This window comes from Camarhynchus parvulus, chromosome 8 (genome assembly GCF_901933205.1).
Source record: "Camarhynchus parvulus chromosome 8, STF_HiC, whole genome shotgun sequence".
NCBI lineage: Eukaryota > Metazoa > Chordata > Aves > Passeriformes > Thraupidae > Camarhynchus > Camarhynchus parvulus.
Window position 1 is genome coordinate 14187217 of NC_044578.1, and position 27420 is coordinate 14214636.

Here is a 27420-nt window from a genome sequence, read left to right on the forward strand (position 1 = left end):
TTGTTCCCAGTTGTTTGTTCCACATCCGTAAGCTCATGTGATGCCAGCTCGATCTCGTGTTAGGACCATGAATCAGCATCTCCTGGTCACTTTCTCTGTGCCTCTTGTGATTTCGCTGACCTCGATCATACCATTTTCAGGCTAAAAATAATCCTAGTTTACTCCCAGAACAAAATATGTTCTATGTATTCAGTCATCCTTGTTATACCTTTTCAAATTTTAATCTATTTCTCTTCAAGTAAAAAGAAAGAAGAGAATCAGAACACAGTATTAGCCAACATTCTAATGAAGTTTTCCATTTTGTTCTCTTATGGCTTTCTTATTAATTCTCAACCTAATTTTACACATTTTGTACTTGCCATCCCAGGTACTGTAACTACACCTACTGGTTTCTATCAAATAACAAAATCAACACCAGGTTCAAGTAAGCCTGATTTAATGAAAAGTTTTAAGTGTGAAACCAGATACGTTCAAATTGAACTATTTATATGTGAAATGATTTGGCAGTTGCCAAAACTTCAGCTTTACACCCTACAACTTATACAGTGAAGCTGTGTCCAAATATGCACAAGATTATTAATAATTTTTAATAATTTTGTATTATTTGCTCTTTGTGTAGAGCAAAATAGAGCAAATTTATTTAAAGGCAGCATTGCATGTGAATTTCTGGAGAGACAAAGTAATTTTCAAAATGGTATTTTTAACAGGTTCCTAAATGTTTGCCAACAGAAATGTGGTTTTTAGCTTGCTAGTGATGCAGCAAAAGAAGCAATTAGCACATGGTTTTGGTCCTTTCCTTGTAGTGCTTTCGTAAAATGGACATGCATCCAATTCTTCTGTCATTCCAAATTATAGTAAATTACAGTTTTGAAATAGTAATGCACACAAACTTGACCTTAAATCATTCAATTAGGCAACTAATGAATCATTCTGTGTCCTAGAATCAGGCAGCATCTTTTGCAGAACTGATAGCTAATTAGTTTTTGCCTTTTGCAAAACCTAGCAACTTCATGGCTTTGTTTTTAGCTGTAAATGTTTCAGTACATTAAATGATTAGGAGAACACTCTGATCTTATTTTTTCTTCTTAAGCCTAATGTTCAAAATATTAGAGCCATCTGTAAACAAACTAGGCTATTAAATGTCAAACAAAGTTGTCAAATATTTACCCAGACTAGCAATTACATAATGTAACACTGTGTTCCACTGAAAACTGCTGAAAAACTAGACTGAACAAAATTAATGAAACCTAAATATTACTTACTTCCTAAAAATAAAATACATGGCAATATTTATGACAGTTAATTTTCAAAAGTTATAATTTTACATAGATTTTGCACTCTTAAAATTTACAAATTATGTTAATTTAAATGTTGTTTCCAACCTCTTCTCAATCATAGAATCACGAATTTTTATAAACATAATGGAAAGGCATAATACATTTGTGTGCACATTGACAAGTCCTTTTTAAATTAACGGTATAGAAATACCCCTAAGAGAATAGGAACTAACCACAGATTAAAAAATTAATTGTTTTGGTCACATTTTCAGACATTCCACTAATATAGAATTATTTTTTTCATGGCTTTCTTGATAGCATCTAGGATTTTATATAAAAACTTGTGGGGAAAAAAGCAAACCCCCAAACTAAGAGGTAACTACTGAAAATAGTAGCTTTTAACTTACATATTGGGACTTTTGTTCTATTACCCTTTTTTGGAAGAGGTGAGGTACAAAAGACTTCTTGTCAATACATAATTGAAAGTTTGGTGTGTGTGTTTCCTGAAGGGAGCACCTGGAGGTTACCGTATTCCTGTGTAAAAACCAACTTTGGATCGAGGCTTTGTGAATGGCCGTGGGCCCAGTTCTGCTTCCAGAGAAGTTTCTGGAAGCTCTGCCTTTGCTTTTTCTGCAGGCCTTCCCTTTTTCCTGAGCACTGGCACTCAGTTGGCCACAGGAGGATGGAGGGCCAGGGCGATAGGGTTCTGGGGGTGTTGTAGAGGAGGATAAGCAGTCTGTCATTTCCTATCTGCTTTCTGGCTGGGAGGCCCTGAGCATCCCAAAGGGAAGCACCAGCAGTGCCACTGACTGCTCTGTTCATCTGCAGCCCTTAAACAGCGCCACTTCTGTATTAACAAATTCAAATACATGCACCAGGCACTGACACCAGCTTCACCACCATGGCCCTGCTCTCTGTACTGCTGCAACTACCTCTGTACCTTCTCCTTTCAGTGAAGGAGGGGAACTAATTACTGGGACACCATTTTCAAGAGTTTTAACTGTTTTTATAGGTAAAATATGCTTGAAATCCATTGAAAGGAAAGGGATGTTTTTTATTTGCGAGTTATTTTACTAAACATAGGATGTGACGTCTGTCAGCCTTCTCAGTGTTTCCTGCATTCATGTGACCTAGAGATTAGGATGCTCAGAGGAACTCACGCAGAATTTCCAAACCATGTTTGTTGCAGTGCATAATTATGAAATGGTGAATTAAGACATTGTGACTGGAATATATATGAGATGGTTTATATTGTCCTTCAGCTAATTTCTACAACAGCTGCACTCACCTCCTATCATGGAAGACTGTCTCTTCTATACAGAGGCATAAATATTGGTTTCAAATTAGAATAGCCACAGAACCCATTTACAAAATGGGTCACAATTTTTATACATAAAGTATGCAAGAAGCTAGATAAGAAACAGTTTTGCACAGCTTTCCTTTCTAAATAAGGAAAAATTAGTCTCTTTTGACCATCTGAGTTGACGTGCACTCTCAGTGAGGTGGGCCTGAGTGTTTCAGAGCTATAAGGTAAGCATATTGTATAGGCTTCTTTGAAAGATTATACATATCTATGAAAATATATTAAAATACGTATATATATATGAAAATATATTGGCTTACACAGAACTATGTTAACAGTGTTTCAACTCCTGTATTTGACAAAAATACTGTGAGAATGAGGGCAGAAAAAATTCCCAACTTTCTCCTTAGATTAATTATATTTAATTTTTGCAGGGGCAGGGGTGGGGGTTAAAAACATCATCCCACGCATAGCAAAAGTTTCAGAATTCTGAAACATTAATTTTCTTTGCATTGGTATCATCTTTGCTTTTTGGAAGAAGCAGAAGATTAAATTGCTACTGTTCTTCAGACAGATTAATGAAGGGGATGCATTTGCTATAATCAAGAGAGATTAAACAAGAGAGAAATACACTAACATGCCATGGATGGCCCCCATGACCTGCAAGACCCAGTATGACACAGGAAAGAGTTTGAGGATTTATAGAGTATATTTTTCTACTTTGATTGGAGTGAAAAGAAAAAGGCATAACTGTTATAAGAGTGTCAGACTGCTCACATTAACGCAAACACTGAAATTTACCTTGAGTTCATGGGAGGCCAACATGTATCCCAAAGCTCAGCTATTCCATCAGGCTATAATCCATGACCTATATCTTGTCATCAGTGGCCATCTCCATGCTAAAATTTAGATCAGAAGCTGTTATATTGCTTGCTTCTGGAGTATTTGAGAACTGTGTTACAAAACAGTAAACCACTGTTTCTCAGTCTGGGTATGCCACTGAAATTGCAAATGCACAGGCCACAGCATGTTTGTTTTAGCACTCACTATTTTTAGGCTGTTCATAAGGAAACCCTCAAGATAGAACATTTATTTTATAAACTCACCTTTTCACCTTAAGTTTCTTGACAGAAAACGTGTTATTCATGTGCACAGGCAGACAGGCTGTACTCCTGTAAGAGATCATCAGAAATAGTTATGTCATGCCAGCATTCCTGAAGGTGCCATCTCTTTCTATCTGCATCTGCTTTCCTCTCGTCAGTGGTAAAATTGTAATAGCACTCAAACCATTTAAAAAATGGCTCCTCTGCCAGTCAGTTTACAGTCTAAAAAGTGTGAACATGGTGAGGGAGGATACAAACAAAGTGAGAGCCCCATTGTCCTCATCCCATCTGAACACCTCTGGCTCTTCAATATTAACATCAAACAATTGTAACACTGCTAGGAGAATTGGGCCATCCTGATTTAGTTGTTCCATCGGCTGCTATGTGAGCACCTCCCACATGATGGTGCTGTCCAGCCTGAGCAGCGGGAGGCTGAACCGTATTTCTCCTCGCCATGGAACTGTCTTTCCTGCCCTTCTGTTCTAATCCTTTCTCTAGATATTGGGATGAAGGAGAGCAAATGAAACACAAGTAGCCTTCTATACAATAGCATCTCCTGTTGTGTGGTTGCTACATTTAATCAGGCATACATCTTCTTCCCGAGTTTGTCCTCTGCAGAGCTGCACTGAAAAATAAACTGGAAATAGAAATGCTTTGTGCAGCTGAGTAATGGTTGACACTTACAAACATTGGGACAAACATTTGTAACTGGTGAATTTTCACCCATGCTCTTCCCACTTTATCTCAGGTCCTTAGCTTTCAGTAGGGGAAACCTCTATCCTCATTTAACTTGCTAGTATTTTGGACAATCAGTGTTCATTTTTGAACACCCTGGGCAAAAGAAGTTTTTCCATCTATTACACATGATATGAAAATACAGCTTATGATTTAAAACTATGAAACATACCTTTAGCTGCATATGAAAATATTATTATAATGGTAAGCTACATAAAGTCATGGACAAAATTTTCACTCATACATGGTGCATTCTGTTGTCTATTTAAAATTATTAATGATATGTATCTTTCTCTAGAGAAATCTGAAAAAATGCCAAAAAGTGTCAAATCCAGTAAGACCACCTTGAAAGATTCAAAACCAGCGGCAAAGAAACAAAAAGGTAAAACAAAGCTAAGGAATCATGAAAAGGAAAAAGAAACACATCTTGGTATGTAAGGTACAGCAAAAATTAAACAAGCAGCAACCTGGGCTCACATGAGATCTACCTTAATTATTTTGGCCCCATGCATTAAAAAAACATGAGGTCAATTAGAATATGCTATTTTATATAAATAACTGAGAGAGGTAAAATTACTCATTATAGTTCTGTAACCAACACTGATAACATCATGTTCATATATTTCAGGTAAAAAAGATGAAGTTGATCTTTCTATGGCCAGTATAGGTAAGTGCTGTGATGACTGAGCTTTAAAGCAGTAGTTCTGGAATACTCAAAGCAGTTTGAAGTTTCAGTGTTACTAATGCAGAGAATAAAAAGAAAATATTTTTTAATGAATGGAAAAAAATAGAAATTATTTAGAAATGCAGCTATCACAGTAATTACAGTGGCTCTCTGAGTGGCAGGCAGTGCAGCAGGAAACAGGTATGGGTTTTAGAGGAGGTTTTTTTCTTGGTTTGAGAGGAGTTGGGATAGAGGGAAATAAGCATCATAACAGAATTATAGGGTGCAAAATCTTTGCATTTAGAAATAGTTTAGCAATTGAAGGAAAAACATGATTTTTTAAAAATAATTCATTAATCTTTGATATTTTTCAAACCATTATTAAATTTCATTAAAAGGTTATTTTGGCATACCACTTGTGGTTCTTAATCGTAGATATCAATAGACATTGATTAGCATATTTTTATCTTTGTAAGGGAAATAAATTAACCATTTAAAAGTCACAATTAGGTTTGTGTTCAAGTAAAGTTATGTTTTAAGCATGGCTATAATTAAGGGCTAAAAGTATGCAATTATCCAAATTTGAATATATTCCTTTTTCTTAGACACCAAATGATTTCCAATGGTTTGTTATTTTCCATATTTCTGGTTGTATTTTTCTTCTGACCCAATTTGTGCAATTATCCCTCAGATATAACTTAAATTGATACCAAAGTAAAATTTATCTATGGTTTACAGGAACAGTCCAAAGGGTTATCTTATTAATTGGCTTGTAACAATACAGCTTTTATTGTTAAAAGCTAAAACAGAGTGGCAAACAAGGGGTACACAAACTTGGTAATTCTAAAAGAAACTGTAAATCACTTGTTTTCCTCCATAATCCTATGAGCACTGGGTGAAAATTGTTCTCTGGTTAGCATCACCAAAAAGGCTAAGCTGCAGTTAATGAAAATGCACAAAAAGTGATCCCTCCGATAATTAAAGTGATACTTATAAAATGTGCTTTCAGTGTTCCAGGAGATAGTTAGGAAGAGAGAATTGTACCTCCACCTACTGGCAAATAAGATTAGAGCTCTAACGGCTAAACCACTGCTAGGAACCTGGTGCTGAAAGCAGGAAAACAACACTGGTGTAAGCAAACACTGCCTGTGCAAGATTTAAACACTGTGCACACACTCCTTAGACCTGCAAGTGTTCTTTACTTCTTCCTTAGAGTTTCTTGGTCTTTTGTGGAGATCTCCTAGCACTGAGAGCTGCTGACTATTACAAATGATACAGGTACAATTTACAAATAGAAAAACAATGTGAAACCTATGATCAGATGTTACGCACTTTTTACTGGAAAAGAGCATTCAATAAAAATATTTATAATGTAAGAACTCCAGTATCAGCTCCTTATATTATAGATTCTGTTAAAAATAATATCCTGCAATATAGAATTTTAATTCTTTAGACTGAAAGGTGTAATTTTAATTCCGATCATATCTTGTTTTTAGTTTGGACTTATAGCAATAGGAAGTTGAAAAAAATGTACTTAGAGTATCTGTATTACTCTGTTTCCTCTTGCAGTGATGTCTATTGTATTCTTGCTTAACTTTAATGCATGCTTGTATTGTTTCATTTGGCAATGAAACCTACAGCTCTTTAAAAGGATTTTTTTCAGCATTAGCATTTATGCACAAGGCTTACACATGATTCAGCATTTAAAAACCAGCACCATAAAAGCTTATTGTAACAAACAATAATGTCTAAACCAAACATTACTCCTGGCTGGGATTTTTGAGGTCTGGTGTTACCAACAGTGAGTTTGGACCAGATGACTTGGAGGTCTTTCTCAATCAACATCCCTATGATTCTGTATTTTTTTGGAAGCATCCACACAGAAATCCTGGAAATCTCCAAGATATCAAAAAGGAAAATCATGCAATATTGATTACAGCTTGTGATGAGAGTGAACTAATGGCCTGTGCAAGCTACAGATTGTATGTGCTATGAAATAAGTAGTGGACACTAAGTAATCCATACTTGGAACAGTGCAGCATGCACCAGAAACATCAGGCATGCCATTAATTTTAGTGATGACTGTGGCAGAGCAGATGCAGTGGAGTAGCAGCACTGAAAGATTTTAAAGGATAAATGTCAGATTCATCAAACATAATGTATTATGTGATAGGATTATGCAGAGATTAAGGAGGATTTACCATTTTGTGAGTCCTTGTTGGCTTAGATTAGAGATGACTTCTCAAAACATGCTGACACAGCTGGTCACAATCATCATTTGAGGTATGTCAACTTCTCTTCAAGGCATGCACAAAGAGGAGAAGCCCCACAGGTGCCGGGAATTAAGATAAAATACGAAGTGATTTAAACTAAGAGACTGAAACAAAGAGAGAAAGTATCAGCTATTATCACAACAGCCAGCACGTTTCAGAACAGTAAAATAGTATACACGTCCCTAAGTCTTTTAGTTTCCAGATCACCAAAAAGATGAACATCTGCTGGCCTGCCCAGGCAAAAAAGTAGTGGCCTTCATGAGGAATGATCTTACTGGGCAGCTGAGACAGAGCACGAGTCTGCCAGCAGGGCAGTGTAGCAAAGGAGGAGTCTCAGGGGCAGGATTCAACTGGCTGGGCCTAGAGTGATCTTAGCCCCTTAGAGCTGTAATGCAAGCTGGAGACAGAAGATGTAAGGTGAGAAAGGCCAGCATTACACACACTGCCCTACTCACATACAGCTGGCACACACAGTAAGAAGCACTGCATGCTATCCTCAGATTGAGTGTTGGCAGAGCACAGCTGACAGGTCGCCTAACTTCATCCAGCCTCCTCAAACCAATGCAGATTTTCATGCTAGCACAAAGATAAGAAATATCTTGTCCTGAGTTAGTATGAATGAACTTAACAGACATCATGTGTGTAGAAAACAACAGCTATATATTCTCCAGTAGAACTGAAAAGAAATGTCTGACTTTAATCTCAGTGAGCTTGCTTTAGTCTCATTTGATTAGTGAGAAATAGTCTCTCCTGCACTCTGAACTCAATGGGAGCAAGATGAAAGTCCAAAATCAGAAAAGCATCCTTACTTGGGAGAAGCCTCACTTAGATTTGGCTTAATATAGTACTGCCCTACAAGGAAGGACCACAGGGTATTTATTCAAAGGCTTTCTTAAGTCAGAACCATGTGGTTTTGCCCTTAATATATTAAAACCAATCCATTAAAGATTTTTCACTGCAGTTGTTAATAACCTGTTCATCAAGAAGAAAAAAAGCCCCCCATACCAGGAAAATCTTATTCATTATGTGCAAAATGCTGGGTAGAGTATTTTCAAAGATTAATAAAGTAAATATAATTTGTATTTTACCCCTTCCAAAATACCAAAAACAAAGCTGAGAGATTCAAAGGCATAGGTGAGACATTCAAAGGCATTATGCTAGAAACAGTAAAGACGTAGACTTATCAAAGTATACGTGCATGTTTAAACAACACTCTGAAGTTATCATGCAATTTTGCTTTTTTTTCAAAGGCCACCCAGAAATCTTTCCTTTGGTTTTGACTGAAAAGACCCAAGAAATTTTTAATTGCCGACCTGATGAAGATGTCACAGAAGAAAATAATTTCAAGTGTATTAAAAAAGAGGACATAATTCAAGACCTGAATACAAGAGCTAAATCTTCTGATTTCCTCCCTTTCAAAAAAGTTATCCTAGTATGTAGCATATTTCATTCTCTCTTTAAGACTTATGCTGTCAGAGTGCCCATTCTTTTGGAGCGTGGCTCTGTTCTTGTTTGACTCTGTGTAAACACACTGATGCTGTAATATCTGACTGCCAGAGGTCATGGACAGTTGTTGACTCAAAGTTTCTCATGGCTTGCCATGCATTTTTTTTTACTAGCTTCAGATTGAAAATATGCTAAAAGTAACAAATATTAGTTTTGATTCTGTGAGCTGACAGAGCTCCACATATTTGGCTTCCCCTAATTCATGGCCTATGTAAAGAGAGTCATTAAAACAGTTTATTTTCTATTTAATTGTCTGTATAAAAGATTAGTTTTGTCCCAGACTTATTTTTATTACAAAATAAACCCCATCTATTCCTTTCAATTGGCACATTAAATTCTCCACTAATACAAAACTAACCTAACACAATAAATTGGTGGTAGTTTTTCCAGTCACAACTTTATGTTTGTTTTGAGTATTATTTGTTTTCAGTTTTCCACTAATTTTTTTCATTAAAATAGGAATATCCAGGGGAAGAACTCTTGGTAGTTTTTGATCCAAGCTTCCAATATGGAGAGAACTTTTATATTGTTGCTTCTGAAGAAGCCAAGGAAAACTTTCTAAAGGTAAAATTCAAATATAACAGAGCATTGTTCTATCTGTAAATATTTTAGAATCTAGTCTCAAACAAAGATGTCAGGAATAGTATTGTTAAGCACCCAGTATTTCTCTAGTGGTTAAGCTGATAATGGAAAAATATGTGTATCACTGCAAAAATATATTTTATTCTGAGAAGGGCTAAATTTAGTTTTTGCATTTTACTTCAGAGGGCCAGTAGAACCCCCACTGCTACATTTTCATCATAAGCATTCATTTTCTCTGCCAATAATCAGTTTTCTCAGACATAAAAATAACAGAAAATAAACATATAGAGCGTTTTCAAAGAAGTATTGTACTTATTTTTCATAATATCTATGAATGTATTCTTCAAATCATGAAAATGTTCTTGAGTTCTAAATGGCTCCAGATAAATAGAACTTGTACACTGCATCATAGGAGAATGTTTATAGAAAGATTACATAATTTTTCAATATGAGTTTGCCATCCAGCATCAGGGAATCGGGAGAAGAAAAAATTAAGTAAAATGCAGTTCCAGGCTAGAGGGTCTAATGGAAAAAATCACTATAAATTCTTTTTATATAAAATGATTTGCTTTCAAGACAACAGACTCTCTTTAGTAGTTAAATATAAAATATTATTGGAAAATTCTAATGCACAAATGAATAGGACCTTAGCCAGCCCTGCCCAGGGGCACAGTATACCCAGACTCACTGCTCTGAGACAAAAGTAAAGAATGTGTGATTAAGACTGAAACCTGGGTTTCTAGTTAATACTTACATTTCTGTAACAAATTTTTGAAAAAGTACCATTTCTCACTGTTTGATATCACAGTCTTTAGAAGCTGCAGAAGAAAAAGAAGAAACAGAAGAGGAAAATATAGAGGAAACTCTGGAAGTCCGCAAACCTTGGGTTTCCCTTGGCAGCGAAAAGGAAGTTGAAGAAGAATCTCTTATAGAAAGGGATACAAAGGTCAGAATCAACAGATGTTAGTCAATGAAAGAAATATTAACCCCCTATGTTTGTTTTAAAAAAGCAACAAGTCAGGAAATTGGAAGCTGCAATCCTAGTTTTTCTTGAGGTCTTTCAAGAAAACTAACAGAGAGAAATAGAGAAATATCTAAACTTTTAACAAAAGCTAAAAGTGCTGCAGAAACTTTTATTTTGAACTCTATTCTCTAAGTCTTGCATATTAGGCATGTATTACCACCTTGGACGTAACTATTTAAGTTTTAAGGTCAGAAGTCCTGATCATCTTTGATCATTGGCAGCTCTGCCACTTTTTGCTCGATTTACCAAGTGGCCAATGACAATGGGAGTCATTGCTCTGTTTCCATGAAGCTCAGGGAACAGTTCTAGTATATGAATGGCATTTAAGTAGCATGCAACAGTCTTTAAGTATCCACAGGTATTACAATCTGACTTTACAGAAGGACATATTTGATTAATTACATCTACATTTGATTAATTACATCTACAGATTTTATATATATATATAGAGAGAGAGAGAGAGAGAGATAGAGAGAGATTATATGTCCAAAAACTAGATCCACTCACAGCTGTCAGCTAATTGGTGATATGTAGGGCATCTCCAAGTATCTAACTGTCCATGAGTGATTTTTACTCGGTACCTAAGTCCCTCTTCAGGGAAGGCTGGCTAAGTTTTGATAGTTTTCAGCAACTGAACATCTTGCATACACCTAAAAAGATGTCTGATTGCTCTAAAGCAATTTCACAGTCATTCAATTTTATACATGCACAGTCCAAGAATTCCGTACTCTGCATTCCGCATTGTTGGCAAGGTCCACTCACAGGTATTTTTAGCTTACTTTCCTTTCCAGTTCTGTGGGAGGTGCTGGGGAAAAGTACCTGGATATGAAGCCAAGACAAAGCAATATCCTCTACTGCCTGAAATCAAGTGCCTACTTCTCTTTGTGGGCAGAAGTCAAGACACTTCCTTCTCAACATAAGGAAACTCCTGTGAACTTCCACAAAAAGGGAAGAGCTGAAAATTAGGTCTTGGAAGCCTAATTCAGCATTATATAAGGCTTTCTGTAAATCAATTAATTAAATATGCAGTTTTGATACCAGATGAATTAGAAAATGTAATTCTCTTGTCCTCCTAGCAGTAATCCAAAAATGCTACAACTTCTAGTTTTACAAATACAAACCTGTCTTCTATTACATATGTAGTTTATTTATAAGAGCACTTCAGAATTTCAAAATGCAGAAATATGAATAAACCCAGTGCAGAAATTGTTAAGGGAACTAATTCTACCATTATATGAATGCAGCCATTTTAAAGAATGAACTTTCCAAAAGCTTTCTTTTCTACCTATGGAAATGTATCTTTTCCAGATTAAGTACAAGATCTCTCGAGTTCGCAGGCAGTTTGGTGCACCCATTACATTTACTGACAAGAATGCTGCAGATGACAAAGAGAGCTATGCTGAATGCACAGCCTATGAAGACAATACTTTCAGTATTAAAATGCTTGAAAGGGATGTGGGGGTGCAAATGGTTCCAAAACTAAGAGAAGCTAGTACTCAGACAAAATGGTAAGCATGAGAAAACATTTATCAGCTGATTTATTAAGCTATGCACTGTTTCTTATCTCAACTAAAATTCTGGAGTTACTCAGTTACAAACTGATTAATAGAAAAAAAAATGGATGCTCTGTTTGCATCTTTTTTCTTAAATATTTTTTAAGTGTCTAGAAAAACTATATATTTTAATTTTACACATTACATAGGTTTCTGTCTTTGAAATGTTTTCTATACTTACATTCAAATTTATTCCAACTGGGTAGGACCTATCCAAAAAATGCATCCACGCAGTATTATCCAAGGCAGTTGTCAAATGAAGCAAAAGCAGAGAGTCTGTCATCTGAGACGCTGAAAAAATTTCTTGCAGCAGTACATTTAAGGTAAAATTATTGCAGGAGTACATTTGAAGACTACCTGAAATAATACAGAACACAAGCAAGTACTCTTGTCTGAATGGATCATTGGTCTAGTAAAATACCAATTTTATTTTATGTTTCTATATACTTTTTTCCTTTTTTATTATTATAATATTAACAAACAATAACTTAATACTTCTTCGTATGAAAATAACCATGATGTCTACGCTATATAGATATGAATGTTGCTTTAAATAGATATCAGAACTGCTAAAGTTGATAGTGATACATGTTTTCAAACAAACTGCAAAACTTACCACTCAAGCAGATGGTTGTGCAGTGAGCAAAGGTGCTGTCCTACCCCTGATTATGCCCTTAGCCATGTCCCATTAAGTGGGACAAATCCTACTTAATGACATTTTTTGCACAAAGAATTGGACAATTGCTCTGTACTTGGTCCAAAGAGAACTGAAGCTAAATTCTTGATACAGTAGCTATTTCTGTTTAAACAGAACATTGTTTCCTTGCAGTGATACAGCACTGAGGAATTAACGCTTGATTTTTAAACTAATGTGACCATAATTTTGTGAAAAACAGAAGCTACCTCTTTACAGAAATATTTGTAATTCTACTATTGAGTGGTCACATCTGGATTATTGAAGTCTTAACTGTTCTTTTCACAAAACAGAGTGGAAATTGCACTGCAGCAAAATGAAATTATGAATGTTTTTTTTGATGACTGGAAGGCCCTAGCAGAAGACCAAGAAGAAGGCAAGCCAGATGTTTATTTTAAAGAATACCAATCATTTACAGATGTGCAGTATCTCAAGAACAGAACCATTAGCTGTGTTCGCTGGCATCCAACCGTTTATGGTAATGCAGTTACAGTACTGATTTGAGTTTTCAATGACGGGTATTATATGACAGCCATAAAATATGCATCTTCCATAAAATCATCAGCTTTTAAATTTAAAAAGAAATCAAAACTGATTTAGTATCCCTATTTGTATTGCCAGTTTGAGGCAAAATGAAAAATGAGACAAATCCTTTGTAGAATTCATATAGACCATGCAAAGTACTTTACCCTAACGTACAAGTGGAGATTATAGGTAAGAGAAATTTCCCCCCATGAGGCTCATTTAAGCAGGGTTGTGGTGCCAGACTCTTCAGATGGCCCTGCATCCCACTGTGCTTGTGCCCATGCCTGGCTCTCACAGCAGCCTCATACTGGTGAGCAATGTCCCAGCCACAGCGGGACATGGCTCTCCCAGTGCCAGGGAGCGTCACAAGACACACAAAATATCAACTCCTGCTCCCTGCTGTGCATTACTGCTCTGCACAGACAGACCTAAAGGCACAGTTAAGTTCCATAAAAATGCCCCAGCTCCCAGCCTACTACTAGCCAACACTGCAGCCTGGGTAAGAAAATGAATTGGGTTACAAAGATTTGTTTTCATGGTGGGTGGCCAGGACTACACGTCTGTCACATCATTTCAGTTGCAGTATTACACCATTGAGGAGCATGAGCGAAAAAAGAGGAGTTTTATCCCGATGCATAAGTTCTATGACTAATTTTAAAATAACCTAATGTTAAGGAACGAAAATAGTCTCCTCAAAGCTGATCTAAAAAAAAAGAAATATACATGGTTGGTTTGTTTGGGGTTTCTTTCCTGCTTGGTGGGTTTTTTTCACTCTATTCAGAAGGTATAAATATAATTCATTTAGGATAATTATCAATGTGTTGAAACTTGAATTGTCTCTTCTGAGAAAATTTATTTTCTCTTTTGATTAGGGATTATAGCACTGTCAGCAAGAGAGCAGTCTTCGTATGAAGAACAAGTTAACCTTTCTAATAAATCATTGCTACAGTCAGTTATACTTCTTTGGAGTATGTTTGACCCTCTCTGCCTCCAGGTATTTAATCATGACTTTTAAATATGCCAAGTATTTAAATAACATGAGAACAAGCAAATGGTGTGACTGTTTCTCAACTATCATATTTTTCTTCTCTCTAGTTGGTGTTGAAGGCTCCTGAAGACATTTGCTGCTTTCAGTTCAGTCCAAGTAATCCAAATCTCATTGCTGGTGGCTGTGTTGATGGACAGGTTTTTCAATCTTTAAAAATAAAATTGCATATTTTTGTATTTTCTTCCAGTATAAAAATAAGGATGAAGAGATGTACTCAACATCCATAGTAACACAGTGACAGACAGAAGACAGATGTCACAGAGTCTTGAAGCTCTCTTATCCTGGACTGAAGCTATGTCTGGTTATTCCTTAGCTGAGCCATTACCATACAATACTTCTTTGTAGTACTGATAAAAGGTCAAGTCGTAAAGACTTGTTTTTAGAGACAAACCTTTCTTCTGATTGCATCAAGCTGAAGAGAAAATTCTTTAAAGACTTCATAAATTCTATTGCAGAAAGTGAATTTCTTCTGTTTCCCCAAACCTCCATAATCTGAAAAAAAAAGGGTATTAATGCACAGTGTATTAATACACATATACAAATATAATTTGTAATATACTAATTTATCATTATAGGTTGTATTGTGGGATGTTTCTAAACATGAAGAAAAGCTGGAAAGTACAAAACCTGTTGTTGATGAAGTCACTGACTCTTCAGAGGGTGAGCCAAGAGCAGCAGTGGTGACTGAGGTAACTCTGGGGCTGATGGTTGGATATGGTGCACAGGGGTTCCCCAGCAGTGAGCCCTGGCAGCAGAGAACACCAGCTGAATCCTGGGCTGCATCCAAAGCAGTGTGGCCAGCAGGGCAAGGGAAGGGATTCTGGCCCATACTCTGCTCTGGTGAGATCCCCCCCAGAGCACTGCATCCAGCTCTGGTACCCCCAACACAAGAAGGACATGGGACTTGGAGCAAGTCCAGTGAAGGGCCACACAGTTGATAAGAGCACTGGAGCACCTCCTCTACAAAGACAAGCTGGAGCTATTCAGCCTGGAGAAGAGAAGGTTGCATGAAGGCCTCATATCAACCTTCCAGTATCTGAAGGGAATCTAGAGGGGAGCCAGAGAAGGACTCCTGGTTTGCAACTGTAGTGACAGGACAATGAGTAATGGGTAAAAATTAAAAGAGAGGACATGTTGGTTAGATATTGGGAAGAAATTGTTTACTTTGTGAGGGTGGTGAGACACTGGGATAGGTTGCCTAGGGAGGCTGTGGATGCTCCAACCCTGACAGTGTTCAAAGACAGGTTGGAAAAGGCCTTGAGCAACCTGGTCTAGTGGGATATGTCCTTGTCCATGGTTGGGAGGTGGGTCTAGATGATCTTTAAGGTCCACTCCAACCCCTTAACATTCTATGATTCTATGAAATCAAGATAACAGCTATTAATAGGTTAAATGCTTCTGTTGTAAGTATATTGCAGTATATCTGTATGTCTGTGGAGGAAAAACAGGTGAGGGTATACTGACTCAAAAGAGAGGAGTAAATAATCTTTGCAATGAGACAGTAGAAAGGAGAAGAAACCTGATGAGTTGATGAAATCGAACTATTATCACAATTAGCATGGTATAAACTTCTACCTGATTAGTACAGCTTAAAAAGTTTATTGCATTTTGTGCAACTTACGTTTTAGTGAGTCTGTTCTTCAGTGGGCACCAATATACCCTCCACTCTTACCTTACAAAGCCTGTCAAATACAGATGTTGTTTGTTACTGAAAGCAATACTGAAAGTATTCTAGATGTTTATGAACAGAGAAAAGGTAGCTTGGAAGATGAGAAGATGATTTCAGTGGAAAAAGACAGTAAGGAGGATAAGCAGAAGAAAGGCCTAAGAGGAGAGGAGACATTGATGATGTCTGCATATCTGTGGAGACATGTTGGAAATATTTTTAGAGTTTTATATCCAAAGGCCTCTTTTGATACTTTCCTTTTTTTTCTCAAATGGAAGGTATTAGACCCCTAGAAAGTGATATAAACTGATCTGAAATACATTAAAAAGCGTTAACAGAATGCAAAGTAACCTTTTATTCTTTGATCTACTATTTTATTTTGAAAACACGCTAAGATATCTTTTCTTAAAACATTTCTAGCCATCACCTAAGCAAGTCCAGCAGAGTAGTGCAGAGCCACCTCTAGTGAGACACTGTGCAGGCTCTTCCACACCATATTGTCATACAAAGCCAGCAACAGATGTACAGTGGCTACCATGTAACGTTGAGGTGAGTTTAAAAATTCTCTTCTTTTCATTGCTTTTCTAATCTACTACCTCAGAAATCCTAATGTAAACTCAAGAGAAAATACTAAAGAGTTAATTATTTGTATTCATTACTTCTCACTGCATTTAGTAAACACTAATAATCTGGTGCCTCTTGTTGTGTTCATTGTGCTTTACAACTGTGCTATTCTCTCAGTCTGATATGAATCTGCTAATACTGGAAAAAATTTCCATAACTTTACAGACAAGCATAATTCAAAATTATAGTAAACTTTCCATATTTAAAATGTATTGCATTTCTACTATGAGCAATCTAGCCTGTCACTAAGAATTCTGAGCAATAACTTCAATTACCTAAATATCTGGATACCCAAGAATGGCATTATTGTAGTCATCCTAATTTTTCTAGATGCTGCCTCTCTACTCAAAACTTACTTTTTCCATTATGGTTTTAAAGCTCCAAAGTACTTACAGTCTATAGGGACACTGGGTGCTGATTTACTATCAAGTATTGCAAATGGTGCTAAATTCATTTGAAATGCAAATGTAGTCAAATGCAAAATAATGACAGTGGAAAAGCAGGCCAAGAAGAAGAAAACTGAAATCTTTAAAAGGTTTATGGAAATTATATATCAATAAATTTCTGAAAAAAAAAATTAAGACTTCACAGATCCTACAGTCCTTAGTGGCATTTCCAGAAAAGTGAGAAAAGAGGCCCACATATATCATCAAAAGTCAGCTGATCCCTCTGTTCGTTATTATTTTATACAGTAATAGTCATGGATACTAACTGGTAACAGATGTAAAGCATGAAGAAAGGGATTGGATAGCAGAACATTGTTGTGGGTTTTGTTGTTTGGGTGGGGTTTTTTTTTAGTCAAACTTTAGGCTCAGAAGGCTGTTTTTGTGTTCATCTGGAATAACAGATACAAGAGACCTATGCTTAATAAATAACACTGACAAAGGAGTCACTTTGCCAGTATTTAGCAACATGTACTGGGACATACTTTTTGTTATATAAACATGGAATATGTGTCAGCCTTTGCACGACATAGCAGTTTTTATGGCACAGTTCCTAAAATCAGCAGTTTTATAATTACATATTAATGAAAAAGTATTCAAAGTTATATCTAGAATCTAATTCAACTTTGCCTGCCCGCATTGTGATTCCAGATAGACAAACTGATGAATGAAAATTAGTGTAGGCCTAATTTGGCTTAAAAAAAAATAGCTGAAATTTTGCCACATACTTGATAAGTACAGTTTTTGCCAAAATATGTTTGTTTTTATATATTGGAAGTTAGATTTGATTAGCCTATAATCCCTTGGTACCTCTGACACCTTTTTTTTTTCTTGAGTAATTAAAATTAATTTGCTATAAACCAATAACTACTTGGTAAATGATAAATAGTATAAAGCCTGCAGAACCCCACATACACAAATTAAGCTATTGATAATTAACATTTGAGGGCACCACTGCTATCCCATAGTGAGGTCTAGCCAAGTGATAATTTAAGATAGATGACCCATGGTGTAAACTTGGCAAAGACACATCACTCCCACTACGCTGAACTGTTGGAGATAAATTTCTCAATTTATCTCAACTGGCTCTTTGGTTAAGCTGCATAAAAGAAGTTATAAACATGGCAAATTAAAGGGGTAAGCATTTATCCTGCTAAGTTAATTTAGAATTTTAGGTGTGTAGCAGGCAAAGCTGGTATCAGTTCACTTGAAGCATATTTGTAAAATACCTTGACTTTATAACTGCAAATTAATAAGCCCTGATTTTCAAACCTTAGCCAAGCAGAAACAGTGACTTAATTTCTAGTAGCCTGTTTTGTGTGTCAAAGTACTTACATATCAGAGTGTGATTTTTATCTTTCATCATCTTCTTCCCCTGTAATAATTATTACCATTATTTTCAGGAAAACCAAAAGGGTGGTACTTCTGAAAACAAAGATGAAAAAAAACTGCAGCTTGTAACCTGCTCCCCTGATTGGTATGCACAATACATACTCTACAAGACATCTTCCAGTTCCCTTTGAAAAGCTTTATGAGGCATAATCCATGATTTAACTGGCACATTTATGGATGATTCCTATCAGCATATCCTGAGTGGCTGAAATTCTGTATGCAGAAGACAAGCACTTTGCATCCTTGCCCAGTTAAACCCTTTACAGTAAAGGCATTAAGAGTTTATTGACTGAAAACTCTCACATATATATGCTTTTATTCTTTGTATTCCCCCTTCAGAAGAATGTTGAGAACACACATGTTAGCCTGGAAAGCCACATCCCCACACTTACATTTGTTTGTGTGACGTGCACAAAAAGCTGTTAAAAGATTCCACGGCTTACTTCTACAGAAATACCTTAAATTATATATAAATTTGGAGACTTAGCTGGCAGAATTACTCTTTGTGAATCTCCTTTTTTTGTGGGCCAGATAGTCATGATAGTTATATTATTATTCTGTATGAAAGACTAGCAAGGGGGGCAGAATGCAAAAACTGGAAATAAATGTTTACCTTTCATGATGTCAGAAGGCTTAAGGCTTCAAGGCTGCATGGGTGGGCTCAATCATATATTTGTTAGTTACAACAAAGGGAGTGTCAGAGAGAGCAAAATTTTATAATGATGCTAAGTTATTTTTCCTAATCAAATAACAGAGAAGACTTTGAAGAATTAAATGAGAAGTAAGATTGCAAATGCAGTTCTTAATAAGTTTGCAGTGTAATGTAAGTAATACACATAGAAGAAATTATTTTAACTACTCACGCACCAGGGTTCCAAATTGAAAGTATTTTCATGTTAAAACAGGGAAGTCGCTGTAATGTCATACTTGAAGAGCACAGGTCTCTGAGCAACTCCTGTTAGAAAAGGGAAAGAGATATCAGCAATGAGGAAAGTTTCATTGGCTATATCAAATCTGTGAGTGAATGTCCAGAGTAGAACAAAAGGAACAATTAGAGGGCTGAAGAGTCCAATGAGATGACAAATATGAGTGGGACCATTTGCCTTGAACGTCAGCAAATTGGTGCACACAAAAATTGGGACTGAACTTCAGTTTGAGTTACTAAATTACCTGCTACAGCCTTCAGGAATTTCACCCAGGCAGTGCCAGCAAGTTCACCCAATAACTGTCCATAAGCAAACTACATGAATACTATCTAGCTGCTTTGGTATAATTAACTGATGAAAGGGTGAAAGAAGAAATATATTTCATCATTTGCAAAAGAAGGAATTAATTATCTAGCCTTTGTCTGAGTTTCAGTCTCTACTGTTATATAAGGCTTGAAGATAAAAGGTTAAAAAAACCTCAAGCTTTAAATGTAAGGAAAATTGCATGTAGCTGCAAACCAAAACACTATAAAATATACTTTATACAATTATTTTGCAGCTCAATATTATTTTGGGATATTCCATCCATGGAACGTCGTGAAGAATTTTTATCTGCGAAAATAAAGGAGGAGAGAAGATCTCAGATGCCCCCTGGTGATCCAGACACTGATGAGGATTTAGATCTCTCCTGGAAGCCTCTCATAAAGGTAATGTCCACAAATACAGAACACAGGGATTAAGCCAAACTGTAGATATGGCTAGAACTCCATAGGAATGTGTTTTGCTTCCCAACTCTATCTTTTCCAGCAAATTGTGACTTCTTTGTGATTTTCTTTCTGATTATGAAATTAAATACTTCAACATTCCTTTGAAACTTCAGTAAAATGCATTTTGAAAAGCTAATTCATGAGAAACAGCATGACTGCTTCTAAAAAACTGCAGTAGGTGCAAAACTAGTTGTGTAAATACTGTAAGTCCCTGTCAACTTTTTCAGATGCTCTACTGTCTATCTCAGTGGGTTCCAAATAGTGCAACATGGTCATGATCAGCAGAACCATAATTACTAGCAAACCAACATTCAGTCTCATGAAAACAGTCATAGCAGTTTGTGAAAAAAAAATGTAAGGATGAAAACAATGTTAGGTAATAAAAAGAAGTTATAATTCTAGGCATGCTGATCTGTGCTGCTCAGAATACCTGCAGCTGACAGTTTTTGAACAAGCAAAAAGTTGGGTTGTTTGGGCTTTTTTGCTAGAAACAAAGCAAAATTCTTACAGGAAGAAGGTAACACAAACACCTTTTTTTCCACGCTTGTATGTGAGGCAGCAAATAGTGTTTGTGGAGTATTACAAACACACTGCAAAGATCTGTTCCATTACAGCAGAAAGTCATTTAGACTTGTACCTCAAAGATGTGACAAAATGGTTTAGCAAATGCACTTCTTCCTGAACAGATCAATCTGCGGGAAAGGGATAACGACTCAGAGTATGGTCCCACGAGAATCAGTTTAAGGAAACTGCAGTATCGTTACAAACCCCCAGGTAATATTTTTATTACACCTTACAGAGGTAAGTGTTTTTAATAAGCTTGTATTTCAGTATATACATAATAAAAGCCGAGCAACAAAATACTGTATTGCTAAACACATCTGGAGAAAAAGATTTCTTTAGTGGTATTCAGTGTGTCACCTACATGTACTGACTATGAAGAGCTGGACATGTAAAAATCCAAACTGAGCAATTCCATATACACAGTGACTCTATCCAGTTTCACTTAAAAGCCTATGCAAATCCCTCACCCAATCTCTTTATCCCTGAAACAATATGCCCTTTTCAGCCATTACAGAAAACTATTTTTAGAAACATAATCCATTCCCTGGAGCAGAGATGTTAGCTCCTGGTTGTGGCAGCTGTGGGTGATGTGTAAGGGCAGCTCCCACAGAGACACTGGCACTGTGTAAAACTGGCACAGAACAGGACGGTGCAATACCCTGAGCATTGTCTGGGTATAAGAAGCACTGATTTCAGAGTTGCAGCAGTGGGGAGACTCCACCGGGAAACAGTAAACCTACAGAACTGCTGCTTTACTTGGCAGTCTTTCTTCATATCTCTTCTTGAAATTCCCCTTATCCACAAACTACCTTTACAAAGGATTTGCTTGGTCTAATAAATTCCAGTGTGTAACAAAAAGATGCCACTGTCATTTCCCAGGGAGGGTAAGACCTCGGAGCACACTAAGAGCACCCATCAAAGAGAGCACATATACAGAGATGAGTGCTTCTTCAAGCAAAAATCTGGAACTGCTAGAGAATATCTCCACAGACTTTTTTGTTGGAAATGAAGTAAGTGTAAATGATGTATTACCAGTGAAAATGTTAATTCAAGACATCTGAAAGACTGAACAGTTAAATAACAGAGTTTTCACAAATGTATGGACTTGCATGTTTTCTTCAGGTATAACTAAAAAGATTTCTCTGAACATGCCACCTTTTACTTCCACTTTATACATTATTAATAATAATTATATTATTAATTAATGCATTATTAATACTTTTAGCTACATGCTTAAAAATAATGAACCTCCAATATTCAGTAGACTAGGAACCCTTACTTCAAGAGCAGAATTAGAAGACATTTCCAAAATATGTTGAGCTTAACCACCTATTAGGAACCAAAGACTATTTCTTTATTCCAGAACGCATAAGATTAATAATTTTTTGTAGTGTCTTCCCACATGTGTCATGTGAAAACATTTATTCTACACTTTGCATCCCAACTTAATTTCCCATTTGGAAATTCCAACTCTTCATAACCTGCTACCTACCCTATGCTACTAAAATTCATGGGTCTTTCCCAGTTCTGAGTTCATATGGAAATGAAAATTAGACTCCTTTTTGCTTCCAGTCAGCTTTTCCCCAAATAGTGGAGCAAAGTATGAACTATCAAAACCAAACACCTGATTCTGCAGGAAGGACTCCTACATGCATGATGGCAAGTAAAGCTGTTTTGGCAAAACATAACTGAAAAATTGTGATGTAAAACTATATTGTGTTTTCAGTCATTGGCTGCAAATTCAGGTTCTCATTTACTCAGATCATATTTAATGATGGTGATGCCTTTCCCTGGTCCTAAAAATGGAGAGCCAGACAGGGTTAAGGGATAAAGGGTTTTTACCTCAGACTGGTGCGCCACTTTGCCAAGGTGGGATATGACCCCATGCACACACACAACAGATCTTGTATACAATTTATAGACCTTCCAAATTAGCTTATCCCCAGTAGGAGGCCTGGATGAATGGTGTGAGATTCCCCCATCTGAGGAATTCCCCCTGGATGGGCCAAATCTCCAGTTTACAGGATATGTTCTAGAGAGGACCTTGGTTTCCCAGGATAGTGTAGGGTTTTCCAGCCTCCTACTGGAGGATGTTTGGTCTCCTGGCCCAACAGAACACTAGGGCTACACTAAGTTATTAGACTTAAGGAACTACCAGTATGCATGCTAAGAATACTGAGGATACATAAAAGTTATATAAAAGGTTTATAAAATAAAAGGCAAAAAATCATCTTGGCATCAATGGCTATAATTAAGAAAAGTCCCAGCTTAAAAACAAATCACTTTGAAATAAGCCACCAAGCTCTAACATTAGCATTTGCTTGATTTTTTTGACATTGCAGGATGGAGAAGTTGTTTATTCTGAATGGAAAAAGAAAATTGATACTAATACAGCAAAACCAGTTAGTAAGTTCAAGTTTCTTAATATCTGATTAAGCCTTAATATATTACTAACTTAAAAATATTTGTGTCTATACTTTGTCTTTTTAAGGTTCTTGCTCATAGCTCTAATAGTCTCTCTCACTGATAACACCTGGATTTAACAATACACCCTCAAAAGTGCAAGCACTTTAGCTGGCATGAGAAAATAGTACAAAGATATTGGCACAAATCATGGAAGTAACTAGATTTGTGACAAATCCAATTCCCGTACCTTGTGAGTAAAAAGAAGAGGCTGATATCTTCCAGGGCTGTGGTAGGTCCTGCACTCTTGTTTCTTGATCCCTAAGGCACTAGGAACAAGCAACTGCTTTTTTCCTCCAATAGGTCAGAAGCACTCCCAGAAATACTCCCTCCACACTGAAACTATCAACACTCTCCAGGAATCTCCATTTTTTAAAGACATCTTTCTAAGCATTGGAGGCCAGAAGTTTGCCATTTGGAAAGAAGGAGTTACAGTAAGTTACTTTAATACAGCTGTAACATTTTTGATAAGTGTACAAGACAGGATTATAACAGGCTCAGAGACTATTTTCAGAAACATGTAAGTCATGAAGCTTCATATCTTCAAACAGATATAAAAGAAGCTTTCCATCTTCACATCAGAAAACTATTTTAGACAAAGCTTAGTAAGACTTGCCTTTTACAGAAAAAGTGAAGTGACTTTCTTAAATTCCAACCTTGCAAAAAGCATAGCTTACTAACTATTCATTTCTCCTGCTAGGGAAATGCCTGCTGAACAAATCTGAAGAACTTGTATTTTAGGACAAGGTTATTTCACCACATGAAAACAAAGAAACATGGGGGTTTTTTAAGGGTCTCATGCAGGAACCCAGGTTAGCTGCACCTGACAAAATCTCCAGACCACAGGTTTTAACAGCAGACAGACAGATTACCTGAAGAGACTGGAAGAGAGATGCCAGGGTTTTTATTTCCCCACAATCCTTTTTATCTGCAGCAGGTAGCAGGAATTTTGCCATTAATATAATTTTTGTAATGGGACCATTTAAATGGTGAGCATTTTCCAAGACAGAAGATCTGAAGTAGTGACTTGATAGTACTGTTTGATTGTCTGGTCTATCTTTTGTTTTACAAAAAAAATTAAGAATGGACCAATCCTTCAGTCAAGCTGCTCTGCAGGAAGATACACTGCAGGACAATGGTCCTTAACAAGACCAGGAGTTTTCTTCATTGGCAGAGACAATGGAAATATAGATATTTGGGACTTACTGAAGAAAACTCATGAGCCATCTCATTTCCAGAACATCTCCAAATCAATCATCACTTTCATCAGCCCCTCCAGTGCTTCAGGTATGTGGATGGTGATTGTGCTTTATTGTGCTACACTGTGTGCAAAATGGCTCATGACTCTGAATTACACAAATCTTATTACAAATGATCTTATATAAGTACATACTTCCACAAATTTAACATTGTACATTCAAAAATGGATACTTCAGTTCTAAGTGTACTACCATGGCATAAAGGCAACTAAAATATTTCATTTTTTAAAAAAGTATTTTAAAAGAAAAACTTGAAAGGGATTAATAAAATAACAGAGCAAGAAGATTGGGTTTTTTTGCTGCAATGAACAACAAACTAAAAAGACCAGAAAAAAAAAAGAACTGTCTGTAGCTTGTCTTTGGGTGGAGGTTCACATTGCTGTTGGAATTTGGATTGTTTATACTTTTTTTGTCAAATATCTTTCAGCAGAGCAGCATTTTCTGGCTGTTTCTGACAATCTTGGAGTTCTGCACATTTTGGAAATCTGTCAAACATTATGTCACCCTCCAAGTAATGAGGTTAGTAAGAATTTTTATTAAATCTCTTTGACACTTTATCCTGAAAACTCCAACATAGAAACAAGTCTGCCTAGACAAAAATGTCTTCAAGTAATGGCAATTAATTTGAGATCAGTATAGCCATATTCTCCAAAGATCACCTGTAGCCAAGCTGGCTTTGTAGAGAGCTTAGATAAGAGTCAACTAAAGGAAATCTCAGTGATAGGTGGCAGAATTCCACTGTTCCAACCTGGCTACAAGAAAACACAATTAAGAGGCTAGCATTTTTTGTCACATCTATAAAATGACACCTTTCATGCAGTAAAACAATGTTTTGGAGTGCATAGTAATGTATATATATTGAATTCCTTTTTCTTTACACCTTCTTGTCCACATTTGTATTATTTTTTTTTCTTATAATTTGGTAGTTCAATTTACATGTCTTTATATCTGGTTCTAGTTCAGTGAAAGCACATTTTGAAAACTGTTACTAACATTCCCACTCATTCACACTCTTGAAATATGGACCATCTGTACCAAAAGGCCACGGGAACAATGCAAGCAGTTTTAATTTCCCTTTTTTTTTTCTACATAGTTTTCAGTTTTTCTTTTCCTCAACCTCCCAGGCAAAGATCGAGCTAGTGTGTCAGTCCAGCAGTCTTGCCTGCTGCCTAGTCTGTTACTCTTACATCACAAAACCATCCTACCATTCTCCTGCAGTGTCATGTTTATGTAGGCACTTAAATAGTTTATAAACATCCCATAAAGCTTTGCCATGCACAGAGATGCAGAAGGCAGCAATAAAACGTCACGTCAGCAGCTTCATTTTAGTAAAAACAACTTCTCCAAAGCAAGGCAGGAGCTGAGGGATCTGAGGAAACACATTGCTTCTGCACAGATTACGTGTGCTTTGGAACTAAACTCTGTAGGGTGCAGAATTATTAACCAAAGAACAGTCACTAATATTTAGATTATGTTCATTGTAACAGAAATATTCACTGAAAAACACTAGGCTGTTGAAGAGACTAATGAAAACTAAAACACAGAATCCCAGATAAAATAAATGCAAAATGTACTACCAAAGTATGGTAGTTTATGGTTTCTTTGTGCCTGAAGTTTGTCACATCTTTGTATTGTTTTTCTGCAAACTACTGGGATAAATAGAGATATCTCTATTTCCAATTTGGATAAAATATGAATACCATTCAGATCATCAGCAAGAGATCTGTGTCTCTGAGCATGTAGTGACCTTTGTTTGTCACTGTGTTTACAGCATGCCAAAGTACTTGATTACTTCAAAAGGGAAGTCAAATATCTGAAGCACTGTGAAGAGGAGTTTGAAGAGTATCAAAAGTTTCAAGCCAAAACAGAAATGAAATTGAGCTGGAGACAGAGAGACAGAAAACAGTATGTTACACTTGGAATTAAGAAAATGTTCTATGTTTCTTTTTATCTTTAAAATGCACCTGTATTGCTAGACAGGATTTTCCATAAAAAATCAGGATGGGCATAATCAGAATTGTTTAGCAGCTCTTCATTTCATATCTATGGTTCTTAAGAATGGAAAAGATGGTCCCAGTTCATGTGGTGCATTTCTTGGTCAAATGAACCCCCCTGCAAGAGCATTAGAGCCTATGGACATTTAACAACTATAAATTTGCTTTTCATTTTACACCAGTTGCTTGGTCAAAGAGTTACGTTTTGTCAACTTCCCTATAAACTTCCTTATTGCTCCTTCAAGCAAGGATGGATTCCAGCCTTCCCTTCTTTCCATACGAATTTTGCTTATCCATTTTTTGGTAAATGGTTTAATACTAAATAACTAAACTGTCATAATAACTAAACTGCCATTTCTTTGGTTGACTGATGTAGCCCGTGGTGATGCCTATTTTCATTAATTTGTGACAGCACAGACAATCCACTGGAAAGCAATGGGGTCACATACGCTTTCAAAGCTTAACAGTGCATTATTGCCTGGTTTGTTTTTTTCCTTCAGATTATGACTACAGAAAAGAAGAGATGGAGGATCAAGAAAATGCACATTATACCATGTTTCTAGAGCTGGAGAAGCAGATAGTAATGGATTTAGAAACAAGAAGTACTTTCCTCACTGGATGCTTAGAGCCCATTATCACCTTTAGAACCAGCAAGCTTCATACTGAAAGACCTCTATTTCAGCAGAACATGTTTAGCTTTGGAAATAAAGAATCTTGCAGCAAGAGATTATTGTTTCATTAACCTTATCTATTTGTTTGCTCACAGTGTGGTTAAAGAACAATTGATTTGGACCCAGTTTCCCCACTATTTTTCCTTAATACAGTTATAATGAATATTCTCTTTAAATAATAGTTTTCAAAGCTCTGTCAGGACTCTTGAACTACTTTTACTTGCTATCATCAGTTTACAAACATATTGTTACTTAATCCTGCCAAGTGCTTACAAATAGAAAACCAAGTCCATTAAAATATATTGTTCTCTCAAATAAATCAGTATTATTTAGAACAAACAGCTTTTAGTAAGCTCACTGTAGC

At 36.3% G+C, this 27420-nt stretch overlaps 1 protein-coding gene across 1 annotated transcript; it reads left to right on the forward strand.

The window, feature by feature from the left end:
- Nucleotides 1-3782: 3782 nt before the first annotated feature.
- WDR63 (WD repeat domain 63) lies at nt 3783-26348 on the forward strand. The gene is made up of 22 exons (XM_030953575.1): nt 3783-3800; nt 4719-4800; nt 5047-5085; nt 8606-8787; nt 9321-9425; nt 10252-10389; nt 11776-11975; nt 12227-12343; nt 13008-13192; nt 14112-14233; nt 14335-14424; nt 14863-14976; nt 16374-16502; nt 18424-18497; nt 19898-20045; nt 20792-20879; nt 21549-21679; nt 23012-23075; nt 23436-23566; nt 24215-24419; nt 24819-24910; nt 26163-26348. Exons 1-22 carry the CDS (start codon nt 3783-3785, stop codon nt 26346-26348), a joined length of 2640 nt encoding a protein of 879 aa, XP_030809435.1.
- Nucleotides 26349-27420: the final 1072 nt, after the last annotated feature.

Bases quoted from the DNA above. Each gene is read 5' to 3' on its own strand.
- WDR63 (XM_030953575.1), top strand. The intron at 4,801-5,046 runs GTAAAACAAAGC...CATATATTTCAG, and splicing joins AGCGGCAAAGAAACAAAAAG to GTAAAAAAGATGAAGTTGAT. The intron at 8,788-9,320 runs GTATGTAGCATA...TCATTAAAATAG, and splicing joins CTTTCAAAAAAGTTATCCTA to GAATATCCAGGGGAAGAACT.